The sequence below is a fragment of the Neofelis nebulosa genome, chromosome 2 (assembly GCF_028018385.1).
Source record: "Neofelis nebulosa isolate mNeoNeb1 chromosome 2, mNeoNeb1.pri, whole genome shotgun sequence".
Classification (NCBI taxonomy): domain Eukaryota; kingdom Metazoa; phylum Chordata; class Mammalia; order Carnivora; family Felidae; genus Neofelis; species Neofelis nebulosa.
Window position 1 is genome coordinate 187,923,349 of NC_080783.1, and position 17,747 is coordinate 187,941,095.

The window sequence follows — 17,747 nt, forward strand, 5'->3', positions numbered from 1 at the left end:
GTTAGCTGTGGGCTTGTCATTTATGGCCTTCATTTTGTTGAGGTAAATTCCCTCTATACTCACTTTTTTGAGAGCTTTTATTATGAACGGATGTTGAAATTTGTCAAATGCCTTGTCTGCATCTATTGGGATGATCATTTAATTTTTATCCTTCATTTTGTTACTGTGGTATATCACACTAATTGATTTGCGATGGTAAACCATCCTTGCGTCCCTGGAATAAATCCCATTTAGTCATGGTGTGTGATCTTTTCAATGTATTGTTGAATTTAGTTTGCTAAAATTTTGTTGAGGATTTTTGCATCTATGTTCGCAAGGAAAATTGGCCTGTAATTTTCTCTTCTTGTAGTGTCTTTGTCTGGTTTTGATATCAGGGTAACACTGGCCTCATAAAATGAGTTTGGAAGTGTTCCCCACCCCCTCTAGTTTTCGGAAAAGTTTGAGAAGAATTGATATGAATTCTTCTTTCGATGTTTGGTAGAATTCGCCAGTGAAGCCATTTGGTCCAGGACTTTTGCTTTCTGGGAGTTTCTAATGACCAATTCAATCTCCTTACTAGCAATTAGTCTGTTCAGATTTTCTATTTCTCCATGATTCAGTCCCGATAGGTTCAAATGATAAACTTAACACGACTAGAAAACTGACTGCAATTCACATTTCCCCTGCATACTCTGGGTAAGACTTGCATTTGTGGCCATTGTCAACAAAGCACAGTCACAACCTTTGAGAGTCAATGGAAGCCAGTATTCACGGGCAGCACAAAGGATAAAGATAATGAAGCATCATGAGTAATGATATAACTAGCACGACATAAATGGTACTGGAGAACTGAAGAGAAAGAAGATCCATACTGTTTCCATTCTTTTTTTTTTTTAATTTTTAAATGTTTATGCATTTTTGAGAGAGACAGACAGAGAGAGCGAGCAGAGGAGGGTTAGAAAGAGAGGGAGACACAGAATCTGAAGCAGGCTCCAGGCTCCAAGCTGTCAGCCTAGAGCTCGACTTGGGGCTCAAACCCATGGACTGCAAGATCATGACCTGAGATGGTCGGAAGCTTAACTGACCGAGCCACCCAGGCGTCCCTATACCATTCTATAAAACAGGTTTCAGACAGCCATGGCTACTATGAATAGTAACAGTATTATTAGCTTTTTCTTGTGGGAGATGTGAATTAGCCAGAAATGATGCAACGGACCGTAAAATACGCGAAGAGATGGTTCCTGAACCTGAACAGAAAGAGATGGTGTCTGGATACTATGAAGAACTGTCATGTATACTGATTAGGTAATAAACAAATACATAAGTATCTCCTTTCCCCATTGTTCTAAATCCTCATCAGTAAATCAATGTATTTCACATGGACCCATCAACATGTTTACACACCAAAGGCATTACAAAAAATATTTACCCAGGGCTCTGCACACCCTTAGAGAAGCCCTACTTTAAGTATTATTCTCATTTTTGACAAGACAAACTGACTCTAAAATCCATTCTCTGCTCTCACCAAAGCTCTTGCTTTCTTTGGTATAAAGTGTAATGGGCATAAAGGTAAAAAGACTTGAGTTTAAGTAACCAGCTCTTCACTTACTAGCTGTGTAACCTCAGGTAGGTAATCGGTTTCCTTAACTCTTGTAATAGCTGTAATAATACATATTTTATAGAGTTGATGGAAAGATCAAATGATTTCCTACAACAACGTATGTCAGAGCATTCTTTGAAAGGTTATACAAATGTGAGTTACTGTTCCTACTGTTGTAATGCTTGATTTCTGTTTTTACTACTTCTAGATCATCTGAATTAGTATCATTTCATTAATCTAATGATGAAAAATTGTTCCTTTTATTTTTCTTACTCGGATTATTTTCTCCAACTTACTTGGCTGTCTCCAAACTTCTGCAAATAGGTAGGGGTGTGCAGGTGTGTGTGTGTGTGTGTGTGTGCAGTTAGATTTATACCTAAGTCTTTCTTTGCATGTGTGCTTGCTAATATAAATGATACTGTGCTTTTAATGCCAAATTCCAATATAGGAAAACAACTGACTTTTGTATATTATTAGCCTCATATCCTATAATCTTGCTGTAATTGCTAATTAGCTCCAGGAGTTTTTGGCAAGTCCCTAGGTTTTTCTACATAGACAATCGTGTCATCTGTGAACAAAGACAGTGTTATTTCTTCATTCCCAATCTCTACGCCTTTTAATTCCTTTTCTTTTTTTATTGAATTAGCTGGAGCTTAGAGTATAACACGGAAAGGAGTGGTGAAGGGGACATTCTTGCCTTTTCCCAATCTTGGGGGAAAGCATTTAGTTTCTCATCATTAAGCATGACGTTGGCTACAGGTTTTTTTATAAGTATTCTTTACCATACTCTATTCCTAGTTTGCTGACAGTTTTTTTGTAAAATCATGATTGGATGTTGGATTGTTATCAAGTGCTTTTTCTGCATCTTATAGGTATGATCATATGATTTTTCTCCTTCAGCCTGTTCATATGATGGAATACAGTCACTGATTTGCTAATGTTGAAGCAGGCTTGCATACTTGGAATAAATCCTACTTGGTTGGAGTGTTTGATTCTTCTTACATATTACTGGATTCAATATGCTAATATTTTGTTGGGATTTTTATGTTAGCAAAAGATAACAGTCTGTGGTTTTCCTTTCTTATGATGTCTTTTTTCAAAGTAAACTCTACCCCCAACATGGGGCTTGAACTTATGGCCCCAACATCAAGAGTCTCACACTTTCCCAAATGAGCCAGCCAGGCACCACCTTTCGTATAATGTCTTCATCTAGTTTTGGTTTTAGGATAATGCTAGCTTCACAGAACAAGTTAGGAAGTGTTCCCTCTGCTTCTATTTTCTGGAAGAGACTGTAGAGAACTGGTATCATCTTTCCCTGAAATGTTTGATAGAATTCACCAGTGAAACCAACTGAGTGTAGTGTTTTCTGTTTTAGGTTATTAAATTTTGATTCAGTTTCTTTAGTAGATACAGGCTTATTCAGATGATCTATTTCTTCTTGTGTGAGTTTTGATGGTTTGTGTCTTCCAAGGAATTGGTCCATTTCCCCTAAGTTATCAAATATGCCTTTACAGAGTTGTTCACACTATTCTTTTATTATCCTTTTAATATCCATGGGATCAGTACTGATGATCCCCCTTTTATATCTGATCTTAGTCATTTGTATCTTCTCTCTTTTTTCTTGGTTAGCCTGGCTAGAGGTTTCTCAATTTCATTAATATTTTCAAAGAACCAGTTGTGGGTTTTGCTGATTTTCTCTACTCATTTCTGCTCTCTACTTCTTTGATGACCTCCTAAGTATTACATCTCTTTACACTTCTGTCCTCTCCAATCAGCAGCCCAAGTCATCTTCCTACGGGTCAAAACTGATGATGTTTTTCACCCGCTTAAAATATTTCAATGGCATCTTCTGACCTCAAGATGAAGCCTAAACTTCTTACTGTTATATCTAAAGCCCTGCATGATTTGGCCGGCCCATTCTTCCAGACTTCTCATGTCTCACCCTCAGATCTCCTGGAGATTTGACAGCCCAGCAAAGATAAATATTGAATATTAAGCCTTTACACAAATATTAATTTCAATTGTAGATAAGGATGAGATACTTAAACAGGCTAATAGGATATACAGAAAACTCTCCAACTGATTCAGAATTTAAAAGACCATAAAGAAAAACCAGATTAGCAAAATCTAATATATGTTAGCAAAAATTAATATGTTTTTGAAAACAGTGTTTAGAGACCTAGAGATTATGAAAGTTTGAAAAAAATTACAGAAAAGAAGGCACATCCAAATACATCTTTTCATTGTAAATGTACATGAGGAAACACAGAAAACGTAAACTCAAAAGGAAGAAAAGTACCCACAATCCCACTACCCTAATATAACTACTACATTCTGCCATAGTGATTATGATATAGTCAGATCTGATTATAGTGACGGACTTGAAGGCTATACCCCCATGGTTCTCAACCCTGGCATGTTAGAATCACCTGGGAGAACTTTTAAACTTTAAAGCACCTACACCTGATTCCTGATCAACTAAATCAGAATCTCTGGGTGGTGAGGACTTGGGTTGAGAGACACTGTATATGGGCAGACTCCTGTGTGTCAAGCAGGGCTCTCTCCTCAAAGTTGAGTTTACTCTTGGTATCAATCAACTGGTAAAGTGGAGAGTTCCTCAGACAGAAGGCAGCATCTTTTAGAGCAATGATCCTCAACTTGGACCCATATTGGACTCACCTGAAGAGCTTAAAAAACCCCTAATGCCCAAGCTACACCTCAACCCAATGACATCAGAAGCTATACGGGGTGGAATGCAGGCATCAGCAATTTTTTAAGCTCCCCAGGTGATTCCAATATGTAGTCCAGTTTAAGAGCCACTGTGCTGAGAGCTCCAGGTAAGCTACAAAGTGAGAATGTGGCTCTTTGGGTCTTGATCATATAGGTATCAAGATGTATAGCAGGAAGCCCTGTTGTGAAACAGGGCAGAAGTTGTGAGGCAAAAAGCCCAGTCAAATCCAGCGATGCTGAGCTCTCCTGTTGTGAACTAAGTATGGCCCTGGCTTGAGCTGTCTACAGAAGAGACAGTCTACTATTTTGAGTTTCTTATATTTTCAGGGTTTATTTCTCTGTTGTCCTCTTTTAATTCTTAGTGAAATATTTTTAGCTCTGCTTAGAGGAACCAAGATAAAAAGGTTTCTGTTGTTGTTTTCTTTTTGACAGCATTAAAGAAAACCTATGCTCTCTAGAATCAACGTAATGGTAGTGGCAGTTCCTGAAGTGAGAGACCCTCCAGGAGATGGTGACACTCGGGGTTAAAGGCAGGGGCCACGTGACAGTTCCGTTCCCCCCAAATCTTCCAATATGGAGACTTGGGCCTGGGTTTTGTTATTAAAGATGGCACTATTCTGTCTTATATCCTCTTCCTCTGTCCTTAATTAATTTAACATTTATCGAATATTTACTGTGAGCCACAAACACTATACAAGGCACTGGGAATACAACTGTGAGCAAGACATTCATACCTCCTGCCCTTATAATGCTTACCTAAGATCAAATTGACAGAGTGAATTTGGGAAAAAGAGAAAGCACTATGGAATAGTGGGATGGGTAGAAAATTTGGAGCCAGGTGGAGAAGGAGTAGAATGCTAGCTTGATCACATACAGTTCTCTGAACACAGGTAAATTATTTCTATGGTTACTTTCTCATTTGTTAAAATGCATTTAAATACCATCTACTTCGGGGCACCTGGGTGGCTCAGTTGGTTAAGCGCCCAACTCTTGATTTCGGCTTAGGTCATGATCTCGTGGTTTGTGGCATCAAGTGTCAGGGTCTGCACTGACAGCACAGGGTCTGCTTGGGATTCTCTCTCTCTCCCTCTCTCTCTGCCCCTCCCCCACTTGCATGCATATTCTCTCTCTCTCTCAAAAATAAATTTAAAAAACATTAAAAAACAATAAAATAAGGGGCGCCTGGGTGGCTCAGTCTGACTCTTGGTTTCGGCCCAGGTCATGATCTTGCAATTCGTGGGTTCGAACCCCACATCGGGCTCCATGCTAACCGTGTAGAGCTGGCTTGGGATTTTCTCTCTCTCCCTCTCTTTCTGCCCCTCCCCTGCTCATGCTCTCTAAGTAAATAAACTTTAAAAACTAAAATAAATTAAATGCCACCTATTTCATAGAATTGTCCACCAATTAATCCATCCATCCATCCATCCATCCATCCATCCATCCATCCATCTATCCAACAAATGTTTATTGAGCAATCACTAAGTGCTAGGCCCTGTTTTATGTGCTAAGAAATAGTTGTGAAAAAAAACAGACAAGTACCTTCCACCTGCCCTCCCTCTACTGGAAGGAGACAATCAACAAGTAAGTGAAACATAGATATCCAACAGTAAAAAACACCCTAGAGAAAAATGACACAGTAGAGGGAACAGGGAATGAATGCCAATGGAGGTTGTGGCTACAACTTTAAATGGGACGGACAGGGAAGGCTTCACTGAGAAAGGGGATATTTGAGCCAACCTCTGAAAAAGTGGGGCAGATGTCAGGGGAAGAGCACCCCAAACAAAGAAATGAGCAAATGCCAAGAGTCTGAGGCGGGAATGGGCCTGGAGGATTTGAGGCACAGCAAAGGGCCCAGTATAGTATAATAAACAAGGAAAGTCATTAAGAAAACAGGAGTCTAGACCATGTAGGGGCCTTGGTTGAGCATGGTAAAACCAAACTGGCTCTTAGCTAAGAGAAGTCACTGGAGAGTTCTGATCGCAGGAGCAATCAGGTCTATCTTACACTTGAACAGGATCACTTTGGCTTCAGTGTGGAACTGGACCACCGGGAAGCAAGCATGAAAGCAGCCAGAAGTGAAATAATGGGGGAGACGATGGTTGTCTGGACAGAGGGATGGTGGCAGAGATAGCGAGGAACAGTTGGCTCTGGAGGTATTTAAGGTAAAGCCAATAGGCTCCGCTGATGATTAGTGTCAGAGACATGATGCGAGGTTTTTTTCCTGAGCAACTGGAAGGATGAAGTCACCATTTACCGGGGTCGGGAAGATTCTGGGGGGAGGCAGGGGTTGTGAATCAGGGGTTTGGTTCTGGACATGTTAAGTGTGAGATGCCCACACATCCAAGTAAAGAAGACAACTGGATAAGTGAGTCAGAAGTATGGGGAAAGAGGACTAGGATTGCACTATGCATTTGGGAGATACCAGCTTCAGATGATACAGCATCTAAAGTTATGGGACTGGTGAGATCTTCTAAGAAAAGCATGAGGCACATAGTAAGTGTTCAATAAACACTTTCCCCATGCAGCCACAGGGACTTGGCAGGCCATTCTGGAAAGAGTTAACTGGCCTTGGGGTATATTACAGACTGTTCTGGGTTTACAGGCCTTTCACAGTTGGCTTGGTTTTCACAAGCCTTTGGGGGTTAAAAATGGTTGGTTTTGGCTTTCGGATCTTTGTGTCTTCACAGAGAATTCATTATGAAAGTAGACAGAGCACCAAAGTCCCCATGCTCTTGCCCATATGGTGACGATAAAACACCACATCATGGCAGTAGACAGGAGCTCTCCCAGAGCACAGAGCACCTACCCACATGCAGCTGATGTGGATGAAGCCTCCCTTTGACTAAACCAGCTCCCTGAAGGCTGACATCAGCTCAGGAAACACACACCTGGACACCACGGTCTGGCTCCGTCAAGGCTCCAGGTGGCTCTTCTCTCCATTCCTGGCTCCTGGTGTCACATTCCTCATAACTGAGATTTCCTTCAGGTTCTGTGCTGAATGTTCCGCCTGCGGATACTGGCAGGCCTAACCCCCTCTCTTCCCCTCATCTGCTCGGATGTCACCTTTCAACGAGGCCTGCCCTGACCACTCCATTTAAACCTGTAATCTCTTCATGAGCATTTCCTTGTCCTGCGCGACTGTCTTCCGTGCCACATACTACCTTCCAAGATATTGAAAACTTTACTTACTTATTACACTTTTTGTTTAATGACCTTTTTAAAAAATATTTTTGAGAAAGAGAGACAGAACGTGATTGGGGGAGGGGCAGAGAGAGGGAGACACAGAATCCAAAGCAGGCTCTAAGCTCTGAGGTGTCAGCACCGAGTCTGACATGGCGCTCGAACTCACGAACTGCGAGATCGTGATCTGAGCCAAAGTCACAGCTTAACTGACTGAGCCACCCAGGTGCCCCTAATGACCATCCTGTTCACTGGGCTATCCTCAGAACAGAGAACGCTGCTTGCCACATCGCACTTGCTGGAGAAGTTTGTTAAATAAATGAGGAGGTGCTTACCTCAATGTTGGGGCAGCAGCCTGTAGCCCTGAGACTTTCCCCAGGACCCTCAACTTTAAACAACAGACTTGCAGAGAACCCAGAGCCTCCCCAGGGACCAGACTGGACACCCCACCCCCACCCCGGAGGTATCATCCAATCAAACTGTAGTTGAATACACTCAACAGCCTGAGTGTCCACCCCCAGGGGAATATGAGATTAGTTCTTGGGCAATCTTGAGGCCAGCAAAACCCAGCTCACCAGCCTCACATCCTGGTTATTCTTGTTCAGTCCCCCAATTATGCCTTCTCAGTTTCCTCATGCTCAAGTCACTGCTCTCTGCTTCTTCGTGGCCCACATCTCCCCCGCTGCCCCATATTCTAACTTTCCACTGTGTTCTCTGAAGCCTTGTTCCTTTATATCCTCAGCTTCTCCAGTGAACGTCCCTTCCATCTGCTGCTTTCACAGAAACCTGGGTCTCCCCTGAAAACGCCATTTCCTCTACAGCCCTGTGTGAGGGAGGCTGCTCTTTCCTGTGTTCTCCACGCACCTGAGGATCCCTTGTCTCCTCTTTGTGCTCCATCTTTCCAGCTACCAGTATGTCATTCTTATTAGATGAAATCAGAAACAAGAACCTGTTCCTTGTTCGTGCTACCCAGAAACACTACCCCTTACCCTCCCTCACTGTTCTCATTTACTCCCTTCCCATTCACTAAGTCTTTAGCTCACAGGATAGTCTTTCCCATCAAACTTATAAGGGTGTTCATTTGGCTTAGAATTTTCAGTTTTAGGGTGCCTGGGTGGCTCAGTCATTTGAGCACTGGCTCTTGGTTTCAGCTCAGGTTAGGATCTCAGAGTTTGTGAGTTCAAGCTCCACATGGGGCTCCATGCTGACAGTGCAGAGCCTGATTGGGATTCTCTCTCTCCCTCAAAATAAATAAATAAACTTAAAAAAAAAGAATTTTCAGGGGCGCCTAGATGGCTCAGTCAGTTAAGCATCCGACTTTGGCTCAGGTCATGATCTTGCTGGTCATGAAAGTGAGCCCCTCGTCGGTCTCTGTGCTGACAGCTCAGAGCCTGAAGCCTGCTTCGAATTCTGTGTCTCCCTCTCCCTCTGCACCCCCTTCAAAAACGAATAAACTTAAAAAAAATTTTTTTAATAAATAAAAGTATTTTCAATTTTATCCCAATTACAAAGCACAGAGTTGGTACTTAAGAAATAGTTGCTAAATGAATGAGTGAAAAAATGAAATCTGGGGCATGGAGCAGGAGGCACGCTGAAGTTCAAGTCTCATTTTGGGGCTATATTTTTCCTAGTTTAGCAGACACAGATAAGGGTACAGGATAGGCTGAATCTCATCCTTGGGTGATTATTATTATCCCCATTTTATAACTCTCTCAAGATTATGTCAAGTAAGACGTGGAACTGGGCTTTAAAAATCCATGTCTGACACCATAGCCTATGTTTCTAACTGCCAATAAACACTGCCCTCCACGGGGCGCCCGGGTGGCGCAGTCGGTTAAGCGTCCGACTTCAGCCAGGTCACGATCTCGCGGTCCGTGAGTTCGAGCCCCGTGTCAGGCTCTGGGCTGATGGCTCGGAGCCTGGAGCCTGTTTCCGATTCTGTGTCTCCCTCTCTCTCTGCCCCTCCCCCGTTCATGCTCTGTCTCTCTCTGTCCCAAAAATAAATAAAAAAACGTTGAAAAAAAAAAATTTTAAACACTGCCCTCCTCAACAACATAGCTTGCAGTTAAAAGACAAAGTTTCAGACAGATCACTGCATTGAAGTATTTTGAGTAATTTTCATAGTGCTGACACATGATCTTGTCATATACATACGAGCAGTAGGGAATTCTCAAAGGAAATGGAAAACTATTTTTTCCACAAAGGTATCAAGAAATATAGTGAAGACAAACAAAAATCCAAAGCATCTATTTTTAGATTTGTAGAGAATCACTGGACATAGAGACATTTAAAGAATATTTCTCTATATTAGGAATTTAAGAATGGAAAAACACCTGAGGTGGGGACACAATTTTTATGCAGCTATATCTGTGCAGAACTCTCAATTCAAGCAACTATGATTCATGGGCCAAATCTGACCCACTATCTTGTTTTTCATATGGCCTGTGAGTTAAGAGTTATTTTTAATGGTTGATAATAAAAATCAGAAGAGTATTTCATGACACATAAAAATTATAATAAAATTTCAGTATCCATAAATAAAATTTCATTGGAACACAGACCTATTCATTTGTCTACGTGACGTCCATGGCTGTTTTCATGTTACAGCGGCAGAGTTGAGTAGTTGCAACAGAAACAATAAAGCCAAAAAACCTAACATATCAATCATCTGGCCCTTACAGAAAACGTTGCCCAACCCATAATAGTTCATTTCTTCTGACTTATCTTCCAGTTTGCTAATGCTGTCTTCAGTTGTCTCTAATCTGCTGCTAAATCCTATTGAGTTTTTAATTTTAGTAAATGTGTTTTTTAATTCTAGAAGTTTTGTTTTTCCAACCTAATATTTTGCTTTTTCTAATCCCCTAGTCCATGTATACAGCTCAATCTTGTCTTTATTTCCTTAAATATAGTATATCTAATTGCCTTATCAACTGTGTCTGGTAAGCCCAATTTCACAAGTCTTTGTGGGCCCCCCTCTGTTGTCTGTTGTTTTTCACGGTTCTCACTAATGGAGACTTGTTCCCTTGCGCACTTCAGTTATTTTTACTCTGAGCTGTTTGTTTCTTTTAAAGGTTATTTGCAGGGATTTCACGTCTTCCTCCAGAGCAGGTTTGCGTTTGCCTCTGCCAGGACTTTGGCGGCACTGCCAGTCTGGGATACATTAAACTCTCATATAATTAAAGTTCACAGCTTGAGGTTCCACAGATCACCTGAGCGACGAGAACCCTGGCTGCAAATAGCAAGTGTGGCTTTTTTTAAATGAATTTATTGCTCTGATCCACTAAGAGTTCTGTAAACCTGAGTTGAACTTCTAGCTCCACCTATGCTAAGTCCTTTGGGGTTGCAGTTTGATGTGGAAAGGGTCAAAAGATGGAAAATATGGAAGAGATGTCAGTAGACCTGGAGGCTAGAATGAAAAGGTCTAACAATTTAATCAGAGTTTCAGAAGAGGAGTGGAGAGAGGGTGGGCAGAGGCAATATTTAAAGAGATGATGGCTGAAAATTTTCCAAAACATATGAGTTCTTATACTACAGAAGTATAGTGACAGACAGTAGCTACACTTGTGGTTAGCAAGGTGTAACATATGGACTCTTCAAATCCCTATGTTGTACACCTGAAACTAATATAACACTGTATGTCAACTATACTTCAATTTAAAAAACCAATTCTGTAAACACACACACACACACAATCTGTTTGATTTAAAAATTAAATAATTTTTGGGGTGCCTGAGTGGCTCAGTCAGTTAAGCATCCAACTCTTGGTTTTGGCTCAGGTCATGATTTCACGGTTCGTGAGCTCGAGCCCCACATCAGGCTCTGCACAGACAGTGCGGAGCCTACTTGGGATTTTCTCTCTCCCTCTCTCTCTGTTCCTCTTTCCCTCTCAAAATAAATAAACATTTTTAAAATTAATTAAATTTTAAAAATCTAAATGAATCTAATCACGATAAATAAAAAGAAATGCTCACATTTATAAATCTATTTATACTTTGTAGAACCCTTTCTTCTAGTCTTCCTTAAAAACCTTGGGAAGTGGATCTTATTATCTACATTTTTGATAAGAAAAAACTGGTATTCAGAGAGCTAAAACAAATTATCTAAGGTCGTATAATTCTTTTCTTTTAATTATTGTTTATTTATTTTTGAGAGAGAGACAGATCACGAGCAGGGGAGGGGCAGAGAGAGAGGGAGACACAGAATGTGAGGCAGGCTCCAGGCTCTGAGCTGTCAGCACAGAGCCTGACGCAGGGCTTGAACCCATGAACTGTGAGATCATGACCTGAGCCGAAGTCAGATGCCCAACTGACCAAGCCACCCAGGAGCCCCTAAGGTCACATATTTCTAAGCAGCAGGGGCAGAATTCAAATCTAGTTCTTCTGATTCAAGTTCAGGTCCTTTCCTGTGCATTAGAATTAGAACACAACACAGCAGGGGCACCTGGGTGGCTCAGTTGGTTGGGTGTCTGACTTCAGCTCAGGTCATGATCTCCTGGTCGGTGAGTTCTCATGCTGTCAGCTTGTCAGTGCAGAGCCTGCTTCGGAAGCTCTGTCCCTGTCTCTCTCTCTGCCCCTCCCCTGCTTACACTCACTCTCTCAAAAATTTAAAAAAAAAAAAAAAAAGAACACAACACAGTAGAAGGTGACTTCATAAGAGGAGATCTGGATACTGCCGAGGGATCAACTCCAAAACCCAGAATCGTCCACTTGGAAACTTCTCCTTGGAAGCAGGTAAAGACCGTTTCCACACATCTGTGCTTTCTTCTAAAGATAGCACTGGATTGGAAAAGTCTTTGCAATCAGAGGCAGGAAAGTTCTAGCTTATACCTTAACTTGTGAGTTATTCCCCAGGCTAAAGACCAAGTTGACTCAAATGGCTCATGGATCTGGCCTGGTACACACCAGAAAGCTGCACATCAGCCTGCTGTGTACCATCCAACTGTTGAGACAACAGGGCAGGAGTGTCCTCCTAATTCCCCTTCTTACGCTGCTGGAGACAGTTTAAATACCATAGTTAACATGTCCTAAATAACATGCCTTTTGTTCATCAATGTGATTTGACTTGGTAAATTACTACATCTCTTCCATTCTGGTGGCATTTCACTTGCTTAGCTGATACTTGATTTTTTTTTTTTTTTTTTTTTTTTTGCCCAGAGTACTAAATTAAGAATTTTCGAAGAGTGAAGGCTGTGGCTTTCTAGCATAATTGAGCCCCATTCCCCAGATGTTAACATATAGCTGACATCTCTCTACTAGCCTGGTATAAAGGGCAGACCATCCTTCCCTCGTGGCTGCCTCCGTGATGTATAAAAGCTGGAAGAATTACAATGCCTGAATTCACAGTATGAGGCATGAAAGCCAAAATGCCAGAAGCCAGGGAAAGGGTTTAGATGCTAGATAATTCAGTGGGAAAGCCAAATAGCCCCAGATTCAATGTCTTGTATATAGGCACAGCCATCACCATCACAAGCGGCTGTGGGCAAGGCTTCATGCAAGAGAGGAAAGGAGACACAATGCCCATCTTTCATGTCAGTCTGGTGCTGGCAGGGGACACGGGACTACAAAAGTGCCTGATAACAGAATGGAGCCACAGGCAGTTTTTCAACCATTTACTGCATATCAACCATGTGAGAGGTGCCATGCAGGGTATGAACACAAAGAATGGACACAGTCCAATCTCAAGGCATCCCAGTCTAACTGGAGAAGTGCACGGTCATCCACCTATCATCCATGCATCCATCCATGCAGCCATGGTTACTGAGCACCTCACAAACATAAACCAGCACTGGCTGGGTGCTAGAAAGGACAAGAAGGCCAGAACAGAGCAGGATTCTGAAAGGATTAGACTCTCTGTAGTTGAAAGCCCTTATGAAGTAATCACTTCAGTTAAGTCCTCACAATAACCCTAAGAAGTAGGTATATTGGTGTCCTCCTCTTACAGATGGACTGAGGCTCACAGTGGCTAAGTAGCTTGCCCCAAATCAGAAAGAGAATAAATGGCAATCTGGGATTTGAACCAAGGCAGGCCTGGCTCTAAGCCTGTGCTCTTAATAAATTGATAATTATGACATAGTTCATTATACTACAATGAGATAATCAGTGGCAGAAGGAGAAAATTCACAGGAAGCAGAGGGGGAGAGATCGTGAATTTTGTGCAGGGAAGAGGTAGTCTTTGAGTTTTCCCAGGAGACCAGCAAGGAAAGGGAATTACAGGCACAGAGAAGAAGCACACGCAAAGGCAAATGGGAACGGGGGGTTTGCTAGTGGCAGAGACAGGAGCTAACGCAGCAGAGGAAGCCTGATCACAGCAGTCTTTTGCACATCAGGCCGCAGAGCATCTCTGACAGGCCACTGCCTCCTGCTACAATTCAACCATCCTCCGCTCTGTAGCAGAAGCCTTCCCAGGGCCTCCTTGTCCCTCAAACCTGGCAGTGGCTCCTTCTGTAAGGAGCTCCCTGTGCCAGCCAAATCTAAGGCTTCATGTTTGCACTCACGATCCCATCCCCTCTGGGCCCCTGCAGACTATAACATGCTCCAAGATTCTGCTGATGGCGGGGGTGGGGAGCAGAGGTCCCAGGGAGTCCCCCAACAAAAGCAGGGCTGAGGAGGTGACCCTTCGAAGATGGACCCCAGTTCTCACAGACGTCTCTACCACAGAGTCAAGGTGCTTTCTTGTTCTACTCACAGTTTAGAGTCCAGCTTCAGGAGGAAACCCAACCGATCATACTCTGAAAAAGAACAGAAAAGCAGAAAATGTCACTAAAGTCAAGCCACTGTTGACACTAGCAGGTTACATTCCCCAGACACAGATCATGGGGACAGACAACTGCTCAAGGAACAGACCCAAATACATAAGCCGTAACTAAATTCAAGTCTCAGAACTCTTGCTGAACACCTGTTTTATGAAGGACGAGGTTCAATGCCAGGTGTTTCCCAGACCCTCTAGGCCAACCAGTTCCTATGCTGGTATATAACTGCCTTCCTGTTTAAACGTGGTGCTTGACTGAAACTTAGTTAAACCGCAAAACTGGACCCCCAAAGAAGTAACAGGGTTAGAAGCAATTTCTGATTCCTCTAAGCTCTAGTCATAATTTTTGCTGGAGCAGCCGTGTTAACTATGGAGTGAAGATGTGGCAGCCAAGGGGTCCTCAAATCCAGGGCAATGACCCCATCGTCTTCATGACAGGCACAAGGAACTGACAGGTCTGATTACATAAAGGGTAGGAAATTTAGAGTGAAATCTAAAAATAAGTTGTAAGGTGTTTACAACAAACGATAAATCATGAATATTTTAGGTTCTTTATATCTTGTCTCATCCTAAAACGAGGTTGAAGCAGTTTTACAAAATTGTAATGAAGTACAAGATCTTTTAAAAAGAAGGTATCTGGGGGGAGGCACCTCGGTGGCTCAGTCAGTTAAGTGTCTGCCTCTTGATTTCAGCTCAGGTCATGATCTTAGGGCCGTGAGACTGAGCCCCGCATCAGACTCCATGCTGAGCATGGAGCCTGCTTAAGATTCCCTCCCCTGCTCTCTCTCTTTCTCTCTCTAAATAAAAAAAGAATAAAACAAGGAAGATATCTGGTATCTGGGACCACAGGGGAAATAAGCATAAGAAAAATAGTACAGCCAGGATAAGAATACCAAAACTGGATGATCTAAGGTCCTATGTGCTGGCTGGAGCAAGATTATAGATTTACCCCCAAGATTTCTCACAGCTAAAGCTAAATGCGAAGCACTGATGAAATGATTTATAGTGTTCATCAAATAAACCAGGAGAAACACAGCTATCCCTGCTACTAAGACTTGAGGGAAGTATCATGAGGTTATTTCTTATAGCTTTGGTCAATGTTTGCAAAGCGTGTGTGTGTGTGTGTTTGTGTGTGCGTGGTGTTGACTATGTCAAAATAAAGCAGTCTATGAATTCAGTTCTCAGTTGGCCTGGCTTAACCTGAGGATAAAACAGAATACCAAGGCCAAACACCTAAATGGCAAAGGCCATGCAGCAAAGTTTTCGAGGAACTCAGTCTTCAATAAGAATGATGGCCAAGAGAAAGAAGGTACCCATATTGACAAGTACCTCACAGGAGCCATTCAGCAAGGCCAACCAAGGCCCAAATCTGTACCCTTTCTTAAACAGCAGAACTGCAGTGAGAGAATAATTCTTCTTAAAATTGAAGATACCGAATAGAACATACAGCTCAACAGAAGGCTTGCCTCCCAGGAGGAAAGTCAAAGCCTTTCCTCAAAATAATTCTGCTTTTGCTCGAACTGAGATAAATAGATGGGAGACTTTGCTTAATATATCAGGAACTCATAAAAGTAAAAAAAAAAAAAAAAGTGTCAATTTTTAAAATAAAGTGAAAACAAAATTTGCAAAAAGAGTTAGTTTCAAAGGTTAATACTCTTTCAACAATCCTACTTATCATTCCATAAAAAAGAAAATCTCATTAACTTGCCAACACCTGTTGCTTTCCCCCCATGTGGTCATAACCTTGGGGCAAGTATTCTGCTACTGCTCCTCAGACCCAAGCTAAGACTTCACTGGATACACAATGAATCCACATTTTGGCTGTTTCCTTCCAGAGACTCCAGAGAATGCCCTCCCCCTGTTGCAAACTCAGATGTTGGGGGCCAGGCAAGAACCTAACACAAATGAAGGAAGGAGGGAATGTGATACCTTTCCAGAGTAACTCATACTACTGATTTCAGTTGCATTAAAAACAAATCCCGTTGAAATGTATTTTTTCACCATGTATTTTTGTACAGTAGCCATGATTATCTCTGCGGGTTATTTTCCAATGGCATCTTAAGTTTTGTTTTACGGACACATACACTAATTGCATATTAAACATATGAGAACACTGCATATCTAAAGAAATCCCCTTCATAGCTCTCTGGGACTGTTGTTTTCTCTCTTTTGCTAAGAGACAGGAGTGCCAGAAATATTTCTCTTCATTCTGTTAATTTGAGGAAAGGTAACTGCGTGAGCCCAATAATGATAAATGGCAACTGGCATTGCCTTTGGGTCACAGAGCCACGAGGGAATGGAGCCCATCTGGAGACTCCATGCCCTGTCCAACGAGGAGTTTCCACCAGCGCTAGCGGACGATGTCAGGCAGTAATGCAGGCCCAGCACTGCCACATCTTGATTTTTTTTTTTTAAGCCAAGGATCTGGGGCACTTGGGTGGCTCAGTCAGTTAAGCGTGCAACTCTTGGTTTCGGCTCAGGTCACGATCTCAGTTGTGTGGGTTCAAGCCCCATATCAGGCTCTGCACTCTCAGTGCTTGAGATTCTCTGTCTCACTCTCTCTCTGCCCCTTCCCAACTCATGCTGTCTCTATGTCTCTCAAAATAAATAAACTTTATAAAGCCAAGAATCTGGATCTTTTCTTTCTTTTTTTTTTAAGTAGGTTCCATGCCCAGTGTGGAGCCCAATGTGGAGCTTGAACTCTCAAGACCCTGAGATCAAGACCTGAGCTGAGCTCAAGAGTCAGATGCTTAACCAACTGAGCCACCCAGGCACCCCAGAATCTGGATCTTTTAAGGTAAAAATTTTCAATGTGTAACTATTGGCAGTAGATTCCACAAAACTTTGGGGAGCATCTGGTCAGCTGTTGGTTAAGCGTCACACTCTTGATTTTGCCTCAGGTCATGATCTCACGGTCATGAGATCGAGCCCTGCATCGGGCTCTGCACTGGGCATGAAGCCTGCTTGAGATTCTCTCTCCCTCCCCCTCTACCCCTCCCCATCTTGTGTTCTTTCTCTCTCTCTGTAAAAATAAAAAAAAATAACTTAAAAAAAAGAAAAATTTAAAGATTATGATGATGAACCAAAATACGTCCACGGGCAGGATTCAGCCAGTGGGCTAACAATCTGTAAACTCTGTCCTAGACTGGCAGCCTGTGAGGACTGGAAGCATTTCTCTTTTGTGGCTGCACACAGTAGATGCTCAATAAATATTTGTCGACTGTTACTACCAGGATTATTTGGTCACAATGGTCATAAATCCAAATCAAATTAGTCTAACAGGATGCTAAAAAGAATATTTCAGTCAAGCCTCTGGGATGATAAATTTCAGACACTAACGTGAGGTTCTAGACTGAGATGTAAATTTTCAAAGGAAATATCTGAAAACTGAAAAATTTCAAAGGAAATATCAAATCAAAATGATCTGAAAGGCCCTCCCTACATCAAATATAAAAGTAACCAGCAATGAGAAGTTAAGGAAAGAGAATTTGAACAACTTGCCTGGACTGAG

General features: G+C 42.1%; 1 protein-coding gene across 6 annotated transcripts in view; it reads right to left on the reverse strand.

Annotated features, from left to right (window-relative positions):
* Positions 1-17,747, reverse strand: part of ST3GAL3 (ST3 beta-galactoside alpha-2,3-sialyltransferase 3) — a 202,292-nt gene that overhangs the window by 83,990 nt on the left and 100,555 nt on the right. For all 6 annotated transcript variants that reach the window (XM_058717707.1, XM_058717706.1, XM_058717712.1 and 3 more), the window contains one exon: positions 14,174-14,216. In XM_058717707.1, coding sequence (XP_058573690.1) covers positions 14,174-14,216 — 43 coding nt within the window. The remainder of the gene's footprint in view (positions 1-14,173; positions 14,217-17,747) is intronic.